This window comes from Arvicanthis niloticus, chromosome 2 (genome assembly GCF_011762505.2).
Source record: "Arvicanthis niloticus isolate mArvNil1 chromosome 2, mArvNil1.pat.X, whole genome shotgun sequence".
Classification (NCBI taxonomy): domain Eukaryota; kingdom Metazoa; phylum Chordata; class Mammalia; order Rodentia; family Muridae; genus Arvicanthis; species Arvicanthis niloticus.
In genome coordinates, this window is record NC_047659.1 from 103,010,274 (window position 1) to 103,030,994 (window position 20,721).

At 45.0% G+C, this 20,721-nt stretch overlaps 1 protein-coding gene across 1 annotated transcript in view; it reads left to right on the forward strand.

Annotated features, from left to right (window-relative positions):
- Cds2 (CDP-diacylglycerol synthase 2) overlaps window positions 1-20,721 on the forward strand; it is a 50,123-nt gene that overhangs the window by 18,556 nt on the left and 10,846 nt on the right. Inside the window, exons 2-8 of the mRNA XM_034493755.1 lie at window positions 13,667-13,803; window positions 14,658-14,754; window positions 15,312-15,409; window positions 16,984-17,123; window positions 17,403-17,461; window positions 18,228-18,310; window positions 20,619-20,706. Of these exons, the coding sequence (XP_034349646.1) occupies window positions 13,667-13,803; window positions 14,658-14,754; window positions 15,312-15,409; window positions 16,984-17,123; window positions 17,403-17,461; window positions 18,228-18,310; window positions 20,619-20,706 (702 nt within the window). The remainder of the gene's footprint in view (window positions 1-13,666; window positions 13,804-14,657; window positions 14,755-15,311; window positions 15,410-16,983; window positions 17,124-17,402; window positions 17,462-18,227; window positions 18,311-20,618; window positions 20,707-20,721) is intronic.

Genomic DNA, 20,721 nt, shown 5'->3' on the forward strand with positions numbered 1-20,721 from the left:
TTGTTTTTTTGTTTTTTTGAGACAGGGTTTCTCTGTGTAGTCCTGGCTGTCCTGGAACTCACTGTGTAGACCAGGCTGGCCTCGAACTCAGAAATCCACCTGCCTCTGCCTCCCAAGTGCTGGGATTAAAGGCGTGCGCCACCACCGCCCAGCAAGTGTTAGCTTTTCAAGGGGCCTCCAGTGTGTAGTCTAGTTTGGCTGAGATGTGGACATGTTTCTGAACCTGTCTGAGAAACAAGTGGAAATGTACCTAGACCCGTCCATTCTGTAGTGCCCGTGTCGGGGTAGGGGAGGAGCACTGAGAATGCTACAAGGCTTTGTGTGTATTCGTTGTTCCTGGCAGCGCATCAGCTGATGTTGGGAAGTACATCTCAGTACTGTTTCTGTTGTCTTATTAACTGGGCCTGTTGTCAAACTGTCTTCTAGATATTTATAGCAGTTGTCTTAGTTACTTTTCTGTTGTTGTGACAAAGTACCATGACCAAAGCAATTTGTAAAAGAAAGTATTTAACGTGGGTTCATGGTTTCAGAGGGTTAGCGTCAGTCAGTGGTGGCTGAGTGAGTATAAACCTGGAACAGCTAAGAGCTCACATCTTGGTCAGAAAAGAGGAGGAAGTGTGTGTGTGTGTGTGTGTGTGTGTGTGTGTGTGTGTGTGCGTTCGTTCATACACTGGGAATGGTGACTCTTGAAACCTGCCCCCATGACTTACCTTCTCCAACAAGGTAATACCTCCTAATCATCCCTAAAGAGTTCTGTAAGTTGGGGACCAAGTATTTAGATGTCTAAGACTTATTAGGGACTTGTCATTCAAATTACCAAGCCCATGGTTAGTGCTGCTCTCAGTCATAGTCAGAAAATGTTCTTTTTGCAGTAGGTATCAGTCAGTGCAGAGACTCATAGCTGGTCAGAGTGCTGAGAATTAGGGGCTGAGTACTCAGCCACAAGCAGAACATCAGGGAACGTTGCTGAAGAGGAGATGGAAAGTGTAAGAGACAGAGGCTGGGTAGGAACACTGGGAGATGCTCTCTTCTGGAGATGACATTGCTGTTGCTGTCATGAATTTACTGTAGCTATGGTTACTTGCGCAAGACCTGTACAAGATCAAGTCAGTCAATAATTTCAGTGTGGATAGAGAAGTTCAGCTTCACCCCCACATTAGAAGCTGTTGGCAGCCGATAGCCACTGTGTGCATGTGCCTTCTTCATGGCCCAGTTGCTTATGCTCATGAGGCAGTATTGTACTCTGTAGGTAAAATGAACTCTTAATGACGTATTGTTATATGCATAGATTAGTGCATTGGTCAGTCCTCATCAGAGAAGCTGCTGCTTCCTCTTCTTCTTCCTCCTTCATTTTTCTTTTTCTTTTATGCTGTAGATGCGATTGACACAGAGACCAGTAACTGATCAAGGTGCAGAGAATAAGAGACTGTGGATGCTCAGCCCTGACAGGATAATCTATATCTCACCTGCTCCACCCAAGCCAGGTTCAGGGGTCCTGGGAGAAGAGGGGATGGAAAGATTGTAAGAGCTGTAGAGGTGGAGGATGATGTAAGGAAATATTCTGGACTTCACAGCCGTTGAGACAGTATGCATGAAAGCTACACAAGCTCTGGCCAGACAAAATTCTAACATAGAGAGGGAGGTCAGTCTGAAGTTCTACCCCAGGCTAAGAAGCTATTGGTAGTTGATAGCTTCTGGGAAAAGGAGAATCCTGGGAAAGGGAGTATGAGTTTTCTTTAAGGTTGTGACTCCTGGTGGCTGAACCAACAATATCCAATGAAGACTGTGTACCCAAGAGTATAGAGGCAGCACAAAGTGCACTTGATAGGTTTAAGAACAAGTAATGAAAGGAGAACACAGAGATGGAGGGGTGGAGAAGGGAAGAGAGACCTGGGGGAGGGGAGGAGAGGGTGAGTATGGTAAAAATGCAAAGACAGAATAGGAATATGCACGAACTTGTAAAAGGATGGAAACATTCTTTTTGTTGTTGTTTTTTTTTGTTTTTTTTTTTTTTCGAGACAGGGTTTCTCTGTGTAGCCCTGGCTGTCCTGGGACTCACTGTGTAGACCAGGCTGGCCTTGAACTCAGAAATTCACCTGCCTCTGCCTCCCAAGTGCTGGGATTAAAGGCGTGCACCGCCACCACTGCCCGGCAGATGGAAACATTCTTAAAAGTTGCCAACAATTAAAAAAAAAAAACTGTTTCTAAAAATACCAGGGCCAAAACTTGCTTCAAAATTAAAAGCAGAATGAATCTGAGGTGTTTTTGGCATTGTATGACTTAGCTGTAGCTTTGATTCTGACCAGAAAACAAGTGGACATACTGTTGCATCATGCAACATGATACAACATTCTGCTTGAAACATTTCAACTCAGATTCAGACTATTGTATATTATAGATTGGTGTTTTGTCTATCTTTCTTTTGTACATATAGTTTTCTGCTCTTATAGAAACATAATGGTTTGGGGATGGAACTATGGCTCAGTGGTTAAGAGGGTGTTCTGCAGAGGATCCAGTGCTTTCTTCAAGCACTGCACTCACATGCTGCCTCCCCTTGTACACCCATAAAAATAAAATCTTCATTAAAAAAAAGAGACATAATGATTTAATTGTGGAAAACAAAAAATTTAAATACCTTTTGTGTTTTAACAAAAGAGTTATTTTTAAGTATATGTGTAGGTATGTACACATGAATGCAGGTACCCTCAGAGCCAGAGGTATAGGATCTCCAGCATCTGGAGATACAGATGGTTGTGACCCACCTGACATGGTTGCTGGGAACTGAATCCAGGTCCTCTGGAAGAGCCATCTCTTAAGATTCAGTTCTTGTTTTCCTAAAGCCTTGAGGTGCATCATTAGGTTGTTTATTTGAGAACGCTGTAGTTTTTAAACATGCTCTGTTTTTTAGAATGGCTGCAATAGACAAGCTGGAAGCTTAGCCAAGATCTCATCCTAATGATGAGTTTGAAAGGGTTTAGACATAATATTTGAACACTGGGCTGCTCTGTAGGATGGAGGGGTATGTTAGCTACTTTTCTCTTCTTGTGATAAAACACCATGATCAAGATAACTTACAGTAGGGAGAGTTCATTTGGGCTTACAGTTCCAGAGTCCATGATGGTGGAATAAAGGTATAGCTGCTGCTATACCTTTATTCCAGATGTATAGCTTGCATCTTGAGCTGCAAACAAGAAGCAGGAAGTGTGACCTGGGAATGGAGAGAGTCTATTAAACTCTCAATGCCAACCTCCTAGTGATTTACTTCCTCCAAAAAGGCCAACCTCCTCATCCCACCCAAACATCACTAGTGTGGGACCAAGTATTCAAATGTCCCAGACTATGGGGCCATCTCATTCAAACCACCTCAGGGAGAGATGAGAGCAGATGTTCTCTCCTTGCTGCAGAGTCAGGAGTGGGCAAGAGTGGACTCCAGGCTAGAGGAAGGTGGCTAGTTGTGTTGCTGCAGTTATCAAGACAGATGCTGACACTTGTTTGAATTAAGGAATCAGAGGCAGATGAAGAGTAGCTGAAAGCAGCGTGGGAGGTAGCATTTGCAATCGGAATGGTGGTTGTCTACATTGAGGAAGGAGTCACATTTCATACTGGAAAATGAAGGGTGAAAGATGCTGCTGCTTAGTTACACAGGAGGAGGAGAAGGTTTGGAGAGGAACTGGTAGATCTGGTTATGGACACATGGAGAGTTTTAGGAGGCTGTTGAAACCTCTGAGAGGTTATTTGGACATAAGTGCCTACAGTCAAGAAGAGAGAATTTATGGCTGGAATATAGCTTAGACATGTAGAAAGCTTACTTAACGTGTGCAAAGCTCTGGGTTTGGTCACCAGCAAACCACTCCCCCCCAACCTAAAAAAAAAAAAAAAAGAAAGAAAGAAAGAATGAAAGAAAGAAAGAAAGAAAGAAAGAAAGAAAGGAAAAAAGAAAGAAAGAAGGAAAGAAAGAAAGAAAGAAAGAAAGAAAGAAGGAAAGAAAGAAGACGGTTGGAGGCCTGATTTGAATGAGTGAGATTATTCAGAGTGAGCCCAGTGGTAGAATAAACTCCCAAGGAACCCTCAAATTAAAGGACAGGCCAAGAAAGAGGAGCTGCTAAGGAGAAGGCTCACTATGATGTCCTGGTCAGAGAGGCAGATGGCAGGCCAGGGCATGTTGCTTCTGGGCCAAGGAGGGGGGTTGGTGTTTTTTTGTTTTAAATAATAGTATCAGAAGTTGCTGAGGTGAAGATGGAAAACGAGTTCAGACGGCTAAGTGATGAGGTTATTTTGATGAGGGAGCTGCTCATGACCAGGCTGGGATGAAGTTGACTTGCTGTGGTTTGAGGAATGATGCAGCCAGGGCCAGATAGCTCTTTTCTGTGGAGTTTGCTGTGGAGTGAGGAGGGAAGTGCATTAGTTGAGAAAATTTTGGGAGTTATTATTGAGCTTAGATGGCTGGGAGGAAGTGATGAGAAGAGGAAGGAGAGGAGTGGAGAGGTGAGTCAAGGGCCAGACAAGCACAGGGTGATCTCAGTGTAGCTTTCCAGGGACCCCTAGGGGTATGTGCCATGTTTGCAAATGCCCCTCACTCCCTTGAAATAGTTAAGTCTGGATTGGTGAGATAGTGTATAGTCAATTATTTTTTTTTTTTTTTTTTTTTTTTTTTTTAAGATTTATTTATTTTAATGTATATGAGTACACGGTAGCTGACTTCAGACATGCCAGAAGAGGGCATCAGATCCCATTACGGATGATTGCTGGGAAGTGAACTTAGGACCTCTGGAAGAGCAGTCAGTGCTTAACCGCTGAGACATCTCTCCCACCCATCAATTAGGTTTTTAAAATCTGAATCTACGCCCCTACCTTCCCATCCCTGATTTTTTCTTTGAGTGCTGTTACTGGTACGGGAACATGTAATGACTTTCATCTTGGAAAGCTGAGTGCTCTTTCTGTAGATCTCAGTATTGATTTGAGACTTTCAGTGGGCAGTGTATGCTATAGTGAGAGTATGCTTTAGTGGAGGTGGCTCTGCTAGGTCTCAGAAATTATATCCCAGTGTGTGGCACCTTGGCATGCAAAGCATTTTTTTCATTTATTTATATTTTTACTCATAATCATCCATATCAAAACATGTATTTTTTCACCCAATATTTTACCTCCATAATTTTGAGTAAAGTGTTTTCTTCTTTGAGATCATTTCTGATTCAAGTTATTTATTTTAGCTTAAAGCGTTCAAGATTCTGCCCAATTCTGAACACATACCCACATTGTTTACAACATACTCTAACAGTCAGCTCTTCACTTCTTTACTTTAATCTTCTGATATTTCCTTGTCTTCATTTAAATCCAAAAGTAACACCCACACCCACACTCCTAGCTCAGCTGCTTAACATTGAAACTCACTGTTGGTGGGTTTCTTTGTGTTCCAGGACCATATAGTTCATGTAATTTTAAACACACATTTGGTGCTATAGTTGGGGAGGAAACAGGACCGAAAACTTTATACACATGGTGATACTTTACATAAAGTAAAGCGCATTATATTTTGTGAAATCCCCAATAATTTTCTTACTGGGCTTCATTGTACAACAAAAACATATCTGGTTTATGACATCTTGTGACACTTAGAAATAGTACTAGGTCTTTTATGGAGCAGCAGACCAATAATGTAAAATCTCAGTTTTCTAGAATACCAAATTTAAATCTTTGTTCTTATTTATTATTATCAATTATTACTTGTTCCATATCAATTATTACTTGTTCCAAGCCAAGGACAGGTAAGATTCTGCACAGAGCCTTACCAACCTAAGACATAAGTGCATTACTTTTGATAATGCATATTCCATGATGGGTAAGGAAGGTATTCTTGTCAGAACGACCTAAGACAGACTCAGTCTTGTTAATGAAATATAAAAGAAGGAGAGGTGGAGAGCCTTTGGGGCTGCTTGGCAAGAAGCTGACATGGGCCAAGGACAAGGAAATGGGCTGCTTGGCAGGAATATTTGACATTGGCCAAGAACAAGGAAGTAGACTTCAGGCAGGAATCTGACATTAGGCTAGAACAAAGAAGTAATTTCAGGTAGGAATCTAAACCTTAGGCTAGAACAAGGAAGTAGGCTTCAGACATGAAAATGACCTTGGGCTAGGACAGGGAAGTAGGCTCAGATACTTTGTTTATCCTGATAAGCCTTTAGAAACAGTGATCATGGGAGTGTTCACATAATTGGGTTTAATGCCTTGCTTGTTCTTTGACTATTTGTGTTTATTGCTTGTTCCTTGACTATTTGCATCTATTGTATTGCTAGACCCTCAACCTAGAACTGACCTTAATACACACATGTAATCAAAATGATATAAAAGCTTAAAGGTGGAGGGGGGATAGGTTGGGGGTCTAGGGAGGGGAAATGGGAGAAGGGGAGCAGTTTTAACTAAACCAGAAACAACATCTTTTGGTGCTTCTCTTCCATGGCACTCTGACCCCTAACTCTCCTGGTGCCTAGAGGGACTTGAATGCTCTAAAACGGCTAGGCATTTCCACCAGCAGTGTTGCTGTAACTTTCTTCTCTCAGATTCCTCAGCAGCTAGCATCACAGGAAGGAGCACTCGGCTCCATGCAGGGTAGACTTGGTGGGTTGGCACCAGCTCTCTGGTTGACAGCGTGTTCCTGAAGAGTGTAGATAAGTTTCTGTTTTCTGAGTTCTTGATGTTCACTGCCTGTGGGTGCTCTCCCTCTGGTGCTAAAGTCTATGTGCCCCTTGTTGTTAATCTATGTAGGGCAGAGAGGAAGTTCACTTTGCTTCTATAGTTCCCAGCTTACAGCAAACTCATCTTTGACCTTTTCCTTAGACACATGAACTGTCAAATGGGATTAGTATTGACAAGGGATAGAAGTATTTGTTCTTCCTGACAATACCTGCCCCACCCCACACACATGCAGTATACATGCAGGCATTTATCTTTTTGTCCCGAAAGAATTCAGTTGGAAACCTGGGCTCTCCCATCAAGAACGACATAAGGATCCTGACATTTCTTAAGCACTTCTGTCTAGCATTTTTTCCCCCTCAGTATTTGTCTCCATAAGTGGGGGGCGTTAATTACCCTGGCAGCTGGCCAAAAGGCTTGTTTAAGATGACAGGGTTGGTATTCAGCACTAAGGTTAAGCTTAGGTTAAGTCTTTGCTCCAGGAAGAGGCTCGCAATTTGCATATAAAGCAGTGCAAAAAAATAAGTTTGTAAGTTGTGGAGTCATTTCAGCGGCTGGAACTTATTATGGATTGGACTGTCAGGTCCCCAGAGAGAAGAGAGCTTGGGGGCCATAACTCACCAGTGTGCCAAACACCGCCACTTGGAAGTGAATGAGTGCCTAGTGGGTGGTGCTGCTTCTCTCCTTGCCTCTGTTTTTAGCTCTTCAAACAAACTGGGATAAAATATGAGAATTTTTAACAGGAATCAGTGTCTGGGAAAGAAATGGGTATAGAGTTGCCCGAGACCCACCTACCTGGATTCTTCAGGCCACAGGGCCTTCTGTTCAGCCCTAACCCCAGCCACATTTCTTCTAAAAGATCAGACTCTGTCACATGTCAACCTTCAATAGGTTTTTTTGGGGCTTTTTTTTTTTTTGAGCCAGAGGTGGCCCTTCAGGAAATACTGAGAATTAAGAGGGAACTGGAAGAAAATAGGGTGTGTACTGCTGATTATGTAGTCAGTTTAACACAGCTAGAGTCTTCAGAGAGGAAGGAGCCTCAGCTGAGGAGATGCCTCCGTGAGATCCTCAGTAGGGCATTTTCTCAATTAGTGATCAATGAGGAAGGGCCCAGCCCATGGTGGGTGGTGCCCTTTCTCGATAGTGGTCCTGGGTTCTAGAAGAAAGCAAGCTGAGGGCTAGAGAAATGGCTCAGCGGTTAAAAGCACTGGCTGCTCTTCCAGAGGTCCTGAGTTCAATTCCGAGCAACCACATGGTGGCTCACAACCATCTGTCGTGGGATCTGATGTCCTCTTCTGGTGGGTCTGAAGAGAGCTACAGTGTACTCATATACATAAAATAAATAAATCTTAAAAAAAAAAAAAAAAAAAAAGCAGCAGGCTGAGCAACCCAGTAAGCAGCACCCTCCATGGCCGCTGCATCGGCTCCTCCCATCAGGTTCCAGCCTTGCTTGAGTTCCTGTCCTGACTTCCTTCACTGATGGATTATGATCTGGAATAAGTTGTGACCAGGCCAGCCCAGTCAGTCAACAGGTTCTCCGCACAGGAGTGAAGATTAAAAAGAAAAAAACAAAACAAACAAACAAAAAAACTGGTTAGACAACATTGTAGCATGACCTCAGCCAAGTCTGAGACTGAAGGCAGGTTTATTTTTTCCCAATTTGCTTTTAAACCATTTTAATTACATACAAGTATTTTAAGGTCAGTTCTAGGTTGAGGAACTAGCAATACAATAGATGCAAATAGTCAAGGAACAAACAAGGCAATACGCAAAGTCCCGCAATCACTCCCATGATCACTGTTTCTAAGGGCTTGACCAAAATATCTGAGCCTATTTCCCTGTCCTAACCCAAAGTCATATTCATGCCTGAAGCCTACTTCTTTGTTCTAGCCTAAGATTTAGATTCCTGACTGAAATTACTTCCCTGTTTTAGCCTAAAATTAGATTCCTCTCTGAACTTACTTCCTTGTCATGGCCCAATGTCAGATTCCTGCCTAAAGCCCATTTCCTTGTCCTTGGCCAATGTCTGATTCCTGCAAAGTGGCCCCAAAAGCTCTCCACAAAGTTGAATAAAGCCTTTCCTGGACTGAGGGGGTGAAGAATCTGAAAAGCTGCTCAGGGCCACTTTTTGAGTAACAGTTTAAAAACATTTTGCTTGGCTCTTGGTGTCTAGGACTCTGCATGTGCCTTCACTCTAAGTGACTTTCCCTGAAGGGTCTGTGTGACCCAGAGGGCGGGTTTTCCTTTCTTGCAGAAGATGCTGTTTCCTGTTTACATCAGCATCACCACCCTTCTGGGACTGGCTCAGGAACTGTGGAAGGGTGGGCGAGGCTTGCTCTGCTTATCCTGTGCTCCAGGATATCCAGACCCAGGGGACTGGAAAGGAAGGCTTTTAAGGAAGAGGAGGGGCCGTGGAAAGAACTGGGGGAGCAGCCTATTCTGCATGCAGTGACCTGTGCCTATCAAGGACGGAGGTGAAGAGGGTTCCAGGAGCCCTGAGTAGCAACGGAGGTAGCCTATGCGTTGTCCATATGAGCTGGGGGTTGGTATGGGGCTATATGTTCAGTCTGCATAAGATCTTGGATGTGAGTTCAAGAAGGACACTGAGATGGATTCCTGGGGAAGGGCTTTATTTGAAGATCTCAGGCCACGGCACCAGAGAAAAAGCATGGCAGACCTGAAGAGAGATGGAGACAGCCTGGGCAGATCACACTGCCTTCAGCAGGTCTGCCACAGACACCCACATGCACTCTGCAGTGGCACTGTCTGATTCCCAGGTATCAGGATCTCACCTAGAAAGTGAGTGTACATCAGAGAGCATTGGTGGCCACTTGTCCTGCCTCCTGCATGGGAATCAGGCAGCCTGGCTGTGAGCTCGCTCTGTGAAGCCACCTTCATTCTCAGAAGTGCTTGAGAGACCCAGGGACAGGAAAAATGCCTCAGCGGTGAACATTTGTGAGCTAGCTTCACTTCCCTGACTAAAGCTGCCACCTGCTGCAGAAGGTTTTCCTATACTTCTGAAATTTTATTTTATTTATTTATTTATTAAGATTTATTTATTTATTTTATGTATATGAGTACACTGTAGCTGTCTTCAGACACACCAGAAGAGGGCATCAGATCTCATTACAGATGGTTGTGAGCCACCATGTGGTTGCTGGGAATTGAACTCAGGACCTCTGGAAGAGCAGTCAGTGCTCTTAACCACTGAGCCATCTCTCCAGCCCGAAATTTTATTTTTTAAATGCATATTTGATTACTTGTGGGACAGAGGCATGTGTGTGGAAGCCAGGGGACAGCGTTTTTGGAAGTTAGCTCTCTCTTTTTACTCTGTGTGTACTGTTGGACTGTAAAATCCAAAACCAGGGGATGCGCTACCCCAGAAATTCACATGGAGGATGGGATTCCTTGTAACAACATGAGGTTTAATGATACTGGTGCACCAGGGCTTCCTTGCATTGTAGGCAAGAGTTGAGGTTAAGAGCAGTTTTTATAGAGTTTAGGGGTGGACTACAGAAACAGTGACTAGGCACAATATGATGGGCAGAACAGTGTGATTTTTAAACTGATTGGTCTTTGGGGAATGAGGTAGCAAGGACTTCCCTTGTCTGTAAGTGTCAAGGGTTGGTCGTCCTATGGAATGTGCCACATGCAGGTGGGTTCTCTTCCCTGTGGTCTGAGGAATATTAATCCCTTCTTCCTCTGAATGTTAATCCAGCAGGGTAATCCAATAGGTGTCCTTGGACTAAGGAATGTGCTCCTCCCAGGATGTGTCCTGGGGCAGCTTAATTTTTAAGTTTAACTGAATTCTTAACAGTACCAGAGAATGAACTCAGGTCATTGGGCTTGACAGCAACTGTTTTTCCCCATTGAGCCATCTTCCTGGCTCCACTTCTGACTTAAAAGCAAGCAAGCAAGCAAGCAAGCAAGCAAGCAAGCAAGCAAGCAAGCAAGCAAGCAAGCATTTAAAATGTTTGTGGGTGCTACATGTGTTGATCCCTAGTGTGGCCAGAAGAGGGCATCAGACCTCTTGGAGCTGGAGTAACAGACAGATGTGAGCACTGTAAATTAAACTCAGATCCTCTGGAAGGGGAGCAAGCCCTCTTTACCGCAGAGCAACCCCTCTAGTCCCTCATTCTGATTTTTCTGTCCAGAATGTGCTGCTTTTATTGTGGGTCAAAATCTGGGCTCCAGGTCTGTCTTCTGCCCAGCATGGAAGCTGCTGTGGGGTGCTTCCCGTTGACAGCCACTTTTCTGAGTGGAAGGTCTTTGCCTGTTGGCGGAGGTGAGGGCAGAAAAACTTTAGGCTCTAGCTTCCCGAGGTGTGCTGGGTCCTGAGCTCCATGCCTGGGTGTAAGGACGAGTAATTGGAGAGATGGCCAGCTTCAGTGGTCCCAGCTGTTGGGTTGGAGTGTGGTATTCTGAATGGGTGTTGGCCTCTTGCCCAGCGGTACTCCTAAGTAGGGCTCTAAGGTGTTTATTCAGAGACATCCTGAGATTGCTCATTGGAGGCTGGTAAAACCTGGGGAGTTCCCTTCCTTCAGGCCTGCTTCTTCCAGACTTTATTTCCTGGTCCCTCAACCCATCATCCTGAGATAGTGGCAGCAGCCATAGTGCTTTGTGAGAGTTCTTTACCTCCTTTTCCTGACTTGGGCTTCAGGAGACTGCTTTTTCTTCCTCTTAGAGAAAGTAGAATCAGGTTTGGGAAGATGAAAGTCAGGCTTGGGATTCATAAAAGGCACCTGGAGACTATTTGGTTCTTTAGTTTTCAGAGACAGGGTTTCTCTATCTAGCCCTGGCTGTCCTGGAACTCTGTAGACCAGGCTGGCCTTGAACTGACAGATCCTCCTGCCTCTGCTTCCCAAGTGCTGAGACTAAAGGAGTGTGCCACCATGCCTGGAAGATTTTTTATTTTATTTTATTATTTATACAGTTTTACTGTGTACCCTTAACTGACTTGGAAATTCACTGTAGACCCATGCAGGCCTCAGACTCAATACAGTCTCCTGCCTCATCCTTTTGGGTGCTGAAATCACTGTATATGGCCAGAGAGATTCTTAGCATCCTCTCCTTAAGTTCCCCAGCACTAGCCTTTGTTTTTGTCCTTTTCTGCTTAGGAACCCAGCAGTCTCTGTGAGTCTCCTTGACAACGGGATAGATAAGTTAAAAATAACTCTGTGCTGGGCCTTCTCTGGTGCTTGGCTCAGTTCCTGTGGCTTCTAGATGCTCTTAGAGTGTGTCAGTGGGTGGATTACAGGGTAGCCAGGGCAGGTGCTTACACTTTGAAGCCCTGAGGTTGAGGGATCAGAGCTACATAGCCACCACATGTGTTATGATCTAGTCTTACTACAGGTGGTTGGTTGCCAGTGCAGTGTGAGTGTAAATGTTTATGAAGGGGAAACTGATGTTGGTGCCAGGACTTCACTTCCTCTAACTGAGAGGAGCAGTCATGGAGGTGTTAGTGTCTCAGGCCTCTGTGACAGTGGAGTGGGACACAGCTCTGGTGGCATTTGCTTATCTCTTCTCAGGGAATCCCTACACTGGTCTTGATGATATAGATCAATGATAGGTAAGGTAATGTTCTGGTCTTACATGCACAAGCCTCTAGACTTAATTCCCCAGTACAAAGCAACACACAAAAAGGAACCCCTAAAAATGAGGGGGACCCTTACTGAACCCGCTCATAAAATTGAAATATCAAAGTATTCAGCCATCTGGGTCAGTGGTGACAGAGGCTGTGGCTTTTTGCCCTTGGTTTGGTTCAGGTACAGGTGGAGCAGGGTTTTCAGAAAAGGACAGCTATTTCTGGGTATTTAGGCCGACATAGGGATGAGCCTGGGGTACTTAAACAATGGCAGGCTCAGGTCCAGGCCCTCAGAAATTAGTCACAGCCTCCTCCATTTTGCATTCTTGGGAAGCTATTTCTGTCTTCTCATACCTCCTCTGGGGCCCATGGTGTGGGGCTGTTAACAGATTGTGCATGATATAGCTGTCTCTACTCATGTCAGAACCCTGTCAGGATTACTGTGGCCCAACTGTCCTCTCACCTTTTTGGGTTGTAGTGTGCACGTGGGACCAGTTGGGTTGATGTGTGGGTCCCTCCTCTGTCTCGCCACGTGGCTAGGGCCTCTCGTGGGGACAGAGGCACCAGAATTTGGCTGTGTTCACTCCTTGCTGTCACTGGGTGGACATTGGACCATGTAAAGCTGTGGGACTCCTCTTGGGGGTGGGGAGCACGGAGCTAGAGCTTTTGGCATGGGAGCCACCAAAAGGTGGCCAGGAACCGGCTGGTTCTCAGGTCTTTGGACTCCCAAGCACTGCTGGGGTGCCGCGGAAGGGCTGAGAATGACGTTACAACTCACTTGGCTGGGTCATGGCTGCTAGCACGTTTGGCTTGGGTGGCTGAGTTGATGGTCTCCGTGATTGGGAATGCAGAGAGTTCTTAGATGAAGACCTGTTCTGTTGTTCCCCTCGGCAGGTCCCAAAGAAGAGAAACAGTCCATGGTCTTAAGACATTATTGTCATGGTGGAAAGTAGATGAAAACTATACGGGCCTGAGGTTTAGTAGCTTTTGCAAGGAAGAGGGTTTGGGAAGGAATGTTTAATTGGCTATGCCCCTCTGGCCTTTAGGTATCTCATTAATATGGAAATCTGTCTTGAGGCTCTATGGCCTGTAGTCACATCCTCTACCTGTGGAGGGCTAGTGGGTGTTGTTCTACGTGATTGGAGGACCCCACTCTATGGAGCTCTGCAGCCTTGTATCAGGAGCCTGGAGTCTGGGAGTGTGGTGAGATGCATGCCATCATCCGTTAGGATCACCTTGCACGACCAGAAACCATGCTGTCCTTTCATGGTCCTACATCACCTCACTATGCTTGGTGCTCTGAGTTTTTTTAATGGATCTCCTGTGACAGGTGTTCACTTTTTAGTAGTCACCCAGCAGTTTTGACCTTTGCTCTTTGTTTTTGTGTTGTAGGAATCAGAATCTGAAGCAAAGCTAGATGGAGAGACAGCATCAGACAGTGAGAGCCGAGCAGAAGCAGCTCCCCCACCAACCTCCATAGATGACACCCCAGAGGTCCTTAACAGGGCCCTTTCCAACTTGTCCTCAAGGTAACCTGGCGTAGTGGTGCACAGTGTCCATTGCTGAGTATGACTGAGGCTTTTAGGATTTCCGGCTCAAGGTTATTTTCTCTCCTCCACATACACCCACTGTGCACATTTCTTTCAGTCCAGGAAGACTGAACTTATTTCCTAAGAAATAAGACTCCTGACCCTTCCCCCCACCCCCCAAACCCAGTCCACTTAACATGAGCTGTGTGCATGTATGAGAAGCACAAGTCATAAGAACACTTTCTGAAAGTGTTCCTGTGCTCCTCCTTTGGATAGGGCGTCATGAATCCTTAGTCTTGCTATTAGCTTGCTGTGGAATCTGTTTCCATTTCTTAGCATAATATATACAGATATTATGTGCTGATTTAAACATGCATTTGAAATAAAGCCTATCCAGATTGTTGTGTTGAAGGTGGGGTTGGTTGATGCATAACAAACATTCTTGTAGACAAGCCCGGTGCATATTTGTGGCAGTTGGCACTTTTGGTCTGAGACAGTTATTATCATTGTGATTTCAGGGGCATGCTATGTAGAAGCCAGTTGCAAGGAAAATGATTTTAACTTCCTCTTTTCAGATAGAAATGGCCACAGAAGCCATTCATGTAGACACAGAAGGGAAGAACACTATCTTCTCCTCTGGCTCTTCCCCACACTACCCCCATGCTTTGTGTGAGGTTTGTGCTAGTGGCTTCTGCACCTGCCAGGTAGTTGTGAGCAGGCAGTGGTGCTGAGGTCCTGCCGTCACCAGCTATGCCTCTGTTGAGGTGAAGGGATGCTCGGGAGAGGGTTACACCAGGGCCCTCCAGTCTCACCTCCTTAGACTTGTGCCTGACGGGTCTTTCTCTCTTACCTAGGTGGAAGAACTGGTGGGTGAGAGGCATCCTGACTTTGGCCATGATTGCATTTTTCTTCATTATCATTTACCTGGGACCAATGGTTTTGATGATGATTGTAAGTACCATTGACAAGCCATGTTAGTGCTTCACTCAGCTTTCCTGGGGGATTGTCATCTCCAGTCTGCTGCTGACAGTACCTGGTGATAGGTTGCTTCTGGGACTCTCTGGAGCTCCAGGTTTCTCAGAACCTTCTGTCTTAGAGCATCTGTAACTTGCCATTTTTCACATGTCAGCTGTAGGGTCACTATATGAATGGTGACCCGGCTGTTGGTTCATGTGAGACTCTTCTGGTTTCTTTCTTGTGTTCCTGGAGCAGGATGTGAGGAAAGCAGATGAGGCCCCCACATATATAGCTTCAGGGTCAGAGTGGGAAGAGGATTGGCTGAGACCTGGGAGGCTCTAGAAGAAAAGGTTAATCAGGATACCAGGGCTGTGCATTTTAATTGTGACATAAAGGGCTGCAGTGCCTGGTGGGGTGGTATGCGAGAGATCGTGGAGCAGTGTCAGTTGGAAGTGTTTCTTAAATGCAGAGCTTTACTGAAGCTGTGACCTGTTGCTTTCTCTTTCTGAAGACCCTAAGAAGAGCTCTCTGATGCCTCTGTGTTTTTTCAGGTTATGTGTGTTCAGATTAAGTGTTTCCATGAAATAATCACTATTGGCTACAATGTATACCACTCCTACGACCTGCCCTGGTTCAGGACCCTCAGCTGGTAAGCTTTCTGTTCCCTGGGGCAGGTGCCTTGCCTGATTTGGGTGATGTGATTTGTGGTAGGTACTTACAGTGCTGGTGGAGACATTGCCACAGACTTGCAGGGCATCTTTGAGCTTGGATTGTATGGGCCCTCTTGAGGAGTCTTGAGAAGCTGAGGGCGTCACTAAAACAAACAGATGTGTCTGTGGTTGGGTTTAGCTCAGCAGTAGGATCCTTGGGCTTCTGCAGCCAGGGATGGTCTTGTACATCTGCGAACTTTTTATGCTGCAGCCCAGCACATCACTGGGTCATTTGGGAACTGACAGGTGTTGGTGCTGGTGTTGCTGTCTCTGGAACTTGATTTTCTCATTGCCACAACAGATTGTTAAGGTTACTTTCTTTGTGCCAGTGTGGTTAGGATCTGAGCTCCTTCAGAGAGACTGCGTTTTTCTTCTCCTAAAAAGGCTTGGCTGCCTAACAGCAAGCACTAAATAAAGAACTGTGGCACATATGATTTCTGAGCCCTTTCCTGACCCAAAGCTCTGCTGTTGGCCATGCTGTTCTCAGGTAGTGTCATTCTAGCAGAACTGGGAAGATTCCCACTGACCGTGAGAATTGCTCTGTGACTTAATGGGCTGGACAGGAATGATTTGTGTGTAAGCAACTTGGTTATGGTCAAGGAAGCTGGCACACTCAGATCTGGGCACACTGTTTATGTGCATCCATCACTCAACAGTACAAGCTGACTCTCCGCTTCCACCTGCCCTCTGGGCTCAGATGTTGTTCTCTTTGTGGCTGTTCTGTAGCTAGACAGCTGTGTCTTTAGTCTTGATAATATACTCAGGAGGCCTGGCTGTTCTCGTCAGTCACTTTACAAAGAAATTTTTTTTCCTACCAAATAAACCCAATAATTAAAAGTTGGGAAAGAGAGGCTTTTTAGTTTCTTCCTGTTGAGGACTTGGGGTGATACAGTGTGATCCAATACCCAGAAGCAAAGTAGAGGCTGCATAAGGGTGTGGGTTGAGTCTCCCCTCAGGTCTTCAGTTGAAGAGAGGATGTAAACAAATGTGCAGTTGACGCTGGTTGAGGGTCTGGGTTACAGCCAGGCTTCCAAAGGGGCATATGTCCTGATATGGAGCCTGGTTGCCTAATGAGGTCATCAGTTAATACTTGCTGTAAAAATAATGCAGTGTGTTAGATGTCAGGTCATGCAGCTTTTTAAAAGTTCATTTTTATAAAATGGTATTAAAACAACAAAGGAACTTGATGGATAGATGAAGAGAGTGTTCCAGAAAGGAAGAGGTAAGTCAGAAGAGACAGTAACAAAGCCAAGTGAGCCGCTTTTCACAGTGAGGGGTCCTGTGGGCTAGTAGGAGTGAGCCTAGGGAGGGGGGCTGATGCACACTGGAGGGTCCTGAGGTTAGGTGTGGGAACACAAAAGGGAGAAACTGAGTCCAGGTTTGTAAGTCAGGGAGAGTGAGTGAAAGGTGCCACAGCTGCCTAGCTCAGCTCTCAAGGTGGGCAGGCTGTCTGACAGGGTGGACGGGGGCTGCATGCACTCCCGCACACGGTGCTCTCTCTCACCGATTCCAGGTACTTCCTCCTGTGTGTGAACTACTTCTTCTATGGGGAGACAGTGACAGACTACTTCTTCACTCTGGTCCAGAGAGAGGAGCCTTTGCGGATTCTCAGTAAATACCACCGCTTCATCTCCTTTACCCTGTATCTCACAGGTATGTTATCACGAGTTTCTCCAGTTCTCTGGGCATTGAGTTCCTCTGTTTGATTTATAAGAGTTGGTTATAGTTTTGTGATGTGAACTCTGACCATGCTAGGACGTGAACTGACAGCTCTGTCTTACATTGACTGTAAACTGATTTTTTTCCTGTGGGCTTTGAAGTTAATGCAGTGCTTAATTGTTACAAATGAATTGTCATTGGACTTCTTAACTCAGCTAAAGAGAAAGAAATGCAGTGTGATTGATTTTATTCTCTCCTTCTGTCGCCAACTAGGATTCTGCATGTTTGTACTGAGTCTAGTTAAGAAGCATTATCGGCTGCAGTTCTACATGGTAAGGGCAGTGTGTGTGTGTGTGTGTTCTGGGGCCGTGTGAGAGATTAAGATTGATTTCTTGGGTTATTTGACGATCTGCATAAACTAACCTATGAAGCTTGTTGGCTAGGTGATCTGTAGAAACTCAGTAAGCTTTCATGTTTTATGTGACAAATCAAAAATCTGATGTGGTTTATTCTGTATTCATCTAGAGCCCGGAGCAGGAAGAACTAGAGTCCTGCTGTCCGTCATCTAGCTAGGCCAGACACTCAGCTTATACCCTGAGGAGTCTTTCCCCTGGGCGTCTGAAGGCAGGCTCCCAGCAAGAACAGAGACACTGCTGTAGGGACTCCATCTAATTCACTGTTTGCTGCTGGTCATTCTTTGCCTCTCTCTGAGTGGGACAATGTTCCTAGGCCTGAGAGAGCACAAAAGGACTCACCCACTGGTAGGGTACAGATCCTACTGTAATGTTTCTGTTGTTGTTTGATTGGGTATTACTATGTAGCTGAGGCTGGTCTCACATTTACAATCCTCCTGCCTCCGGATTGCTGAGATTTCAGGCATGTATCGTCCATGTCTATCTTAGTCCTTGTTTTTGGTAGGACTGTGGCTGGGAAAGACTGTATTTCTTCCAGAAGTTTGTTCTGTACGTGTCACTGCCAGTAAGCCTGGTATTCAGGCCCGTCTTCCCTGCTTCTCAGTAGTTCCCCATTTGTTCCTTATTTTTTGAAGCTGTTATGGTAATAAATGAGGTAGGGAGAGTTCATTTCCTTCTCTTGCAGTTTGGCTGGACCCATGTGACCTTGCTTATTGTCGTAACGCAGTCACACCTTGTTATCCATAACTTGTTTGAAGGAATGATATGGTAAGTAGTGACACTGGGAAGAATGTTTACTTTTTTCCCTCCCCAGGCATTGGGGTTGTCTCTCACACACGGGTAGGCCAAGGATCTCGGCCTCTGTTTTCAAGCTTTTCACCTATCAGCAGTTCCTGTGGGTTGGTTTGCAATGAGTGTGTGATTCAGTAGGTCTGGGGTGGCACCGTATTTGAATTTCTAGTGCATTCCCAGGTGATGTAGATGCCATGGATCAGATTTTAGCTTTACAGGTACACTGAAGAAATCAAAGGTGAAGAACTGTGGCAGCAGACTTGAAGACGTAGGTGAGATAGTCATGATTTCCTAGCAACATGTAAACAAGGAAAGTAATGGAAATACACACTTGAATAGATCAGTAGTTATAGAGGGGCTTTGAAAACTGTTAATTCTACACTTGGCAAAAGACACAGGACCATATGGGTCAAGAGCCGATAGTTATCTGACCCTACTGAAGACCATATAGACGGAGAGGTAGATGGGAAACTGGTTTCCTTTATGATTAAATAAAATGCCTGAGAATTGAATTTGGCAGTGGAAGAAGAGTAGTATGCTCCTTCTGAGAGTTTTAAGTTGTGGTTTCATCTGGAAACGTGTATGTTAATCATGGCTGATAGGGGAAGTTAGGTGCCCTCAGTGGGACGGTCAGGACATACTTGGTGTAACGAGAGAGACACTGAGTGTGGTGGGTGACAAGCACACAAACTTCACCTCAGATTAGAATGTGTTCGTCTCTAAAGAGGGCCTGTAAGTGTCAGCCTTGTGTATTATATTTAAAACACGAGTAATGGCCCAGGGAAGTACTAACCAGCTCCTTCTCTGTCTGGGCTTTTATTAAGTATTTAAAAGTGCTAAATTGAGCCTTAAGGCCAAGTGTGCCACTAGGATCAGTAGTAACTAATACCAGTGTTTCTAATGAAGGCTTCATCATAGCTGTGTAGAGCGAGACCACTGGAAGCCTTGATGAAGGAAGGATTGTAGGTTTTAGAGGTGAATGAGTGAGGAGGTTGTCTTAGGGTTTCATTGTTGGGAAGAGACACCATGACACAGCAACTCTTATGAAGGAAAACATTGGGGCTGGCTTACAGTTTCAGAGTTTTAGTCCATCATCATCATAGTGGGAAGCATGGCAGTGTGCAGGCAGACATGGTGCTGGAGGAGCTAAGAGTTCTACATCTTCATCCCAGACAGCAGAAGGGACTGTGTGCCGTATTAGATGTAGCTTGACTTCAAAGCCCGCCTCCATGGTGGCGCACATCCTCCAATAATGCTACTCCTCCTAGTAGTGCTACTCCTCCTAGTAGTGCTACTCCTCCTAGTAGTGCTACTCCTCCTAATAGTGCTACTCCTCCTAATAGTGCTACTCCTCCTAATAGTGCATTCCTCCCTATGGGCCAAGCCTTCAAACACGTGAGTCTATGGGGGCCATACTTATTCAAACCATCACATTTTGTCCCCTGGCCCCTATAAGCTTGAAACTTTAAAGCCTGTTTTCCTGTGTGTACATCCTCCATCAATGCCACCCTAATCCTTCCCAAACAGTTGCCCTGACTAATGACCCAAGTTTCACATATATGGGGGCTATTCTCATTTAACACTGTGGCGAATACTAGTGCTAGTAATAAACAATAAGAGATGTTAACTGTGACACCGATGCTGTATACTATTTAAAAACATAAAGGTAATTTCTAGGCAAAAAAGTCAAAATGATTTAAAATGGTTGTTCTGGGGGCTGGTAGTAGGGAGTGGGGAAGAAGCAGTTTTCTCCTGCCTCTAACAGTTTATTGTCTTGTTCATGTACTACTTTGTAATGAAAAAGGAACAAGTGGCTTTTGTAGAATGCTGTCTTAGTCACTCAGTCAGTGAACACTCATGCCAAGCACTAGCTATGGCATTTTGGTGTGTCTTCCCCCATGCCTTTTTTGGGTGTGGTCTCAGTGTGCAGCCTAAACCAGCCTTGAGCTGACAGCAGTCCTTCTTTACCCTTCCCTGTTGCTGTTAGGCTTGTGCAACCATAGCTGACATACTTTCTTGTAAGTTTTTATTTACCGACGTCAGTTAAAATAGCAATGTATTTCGTTATGGTCTCATATGTGTGCACAGGGTATTCTTGTCATTCACCCCTTACTGCCTTCTCTTACTTCCTTTCCACCTCCCCTGATTCCCTGCCTCTTCCCGTGTTTATTTTCTTTTCAACTTAAACCTTAATGAGTTATTTTGGCACTGAATTATTGTTGACATTCTTTGGTGGACTTCTGAGAGCATCTTGGTAGAGTGACTCCTTTTGGGTCTTTCCTAGGTTCATTGTTCCCATTTCATGTGTCATCTGCAATGATATTATGGCCTATATGTTTGGCTTTTTCTTTGGTCGGACCCCACTCATTAAGGTAAGTGGATCACCC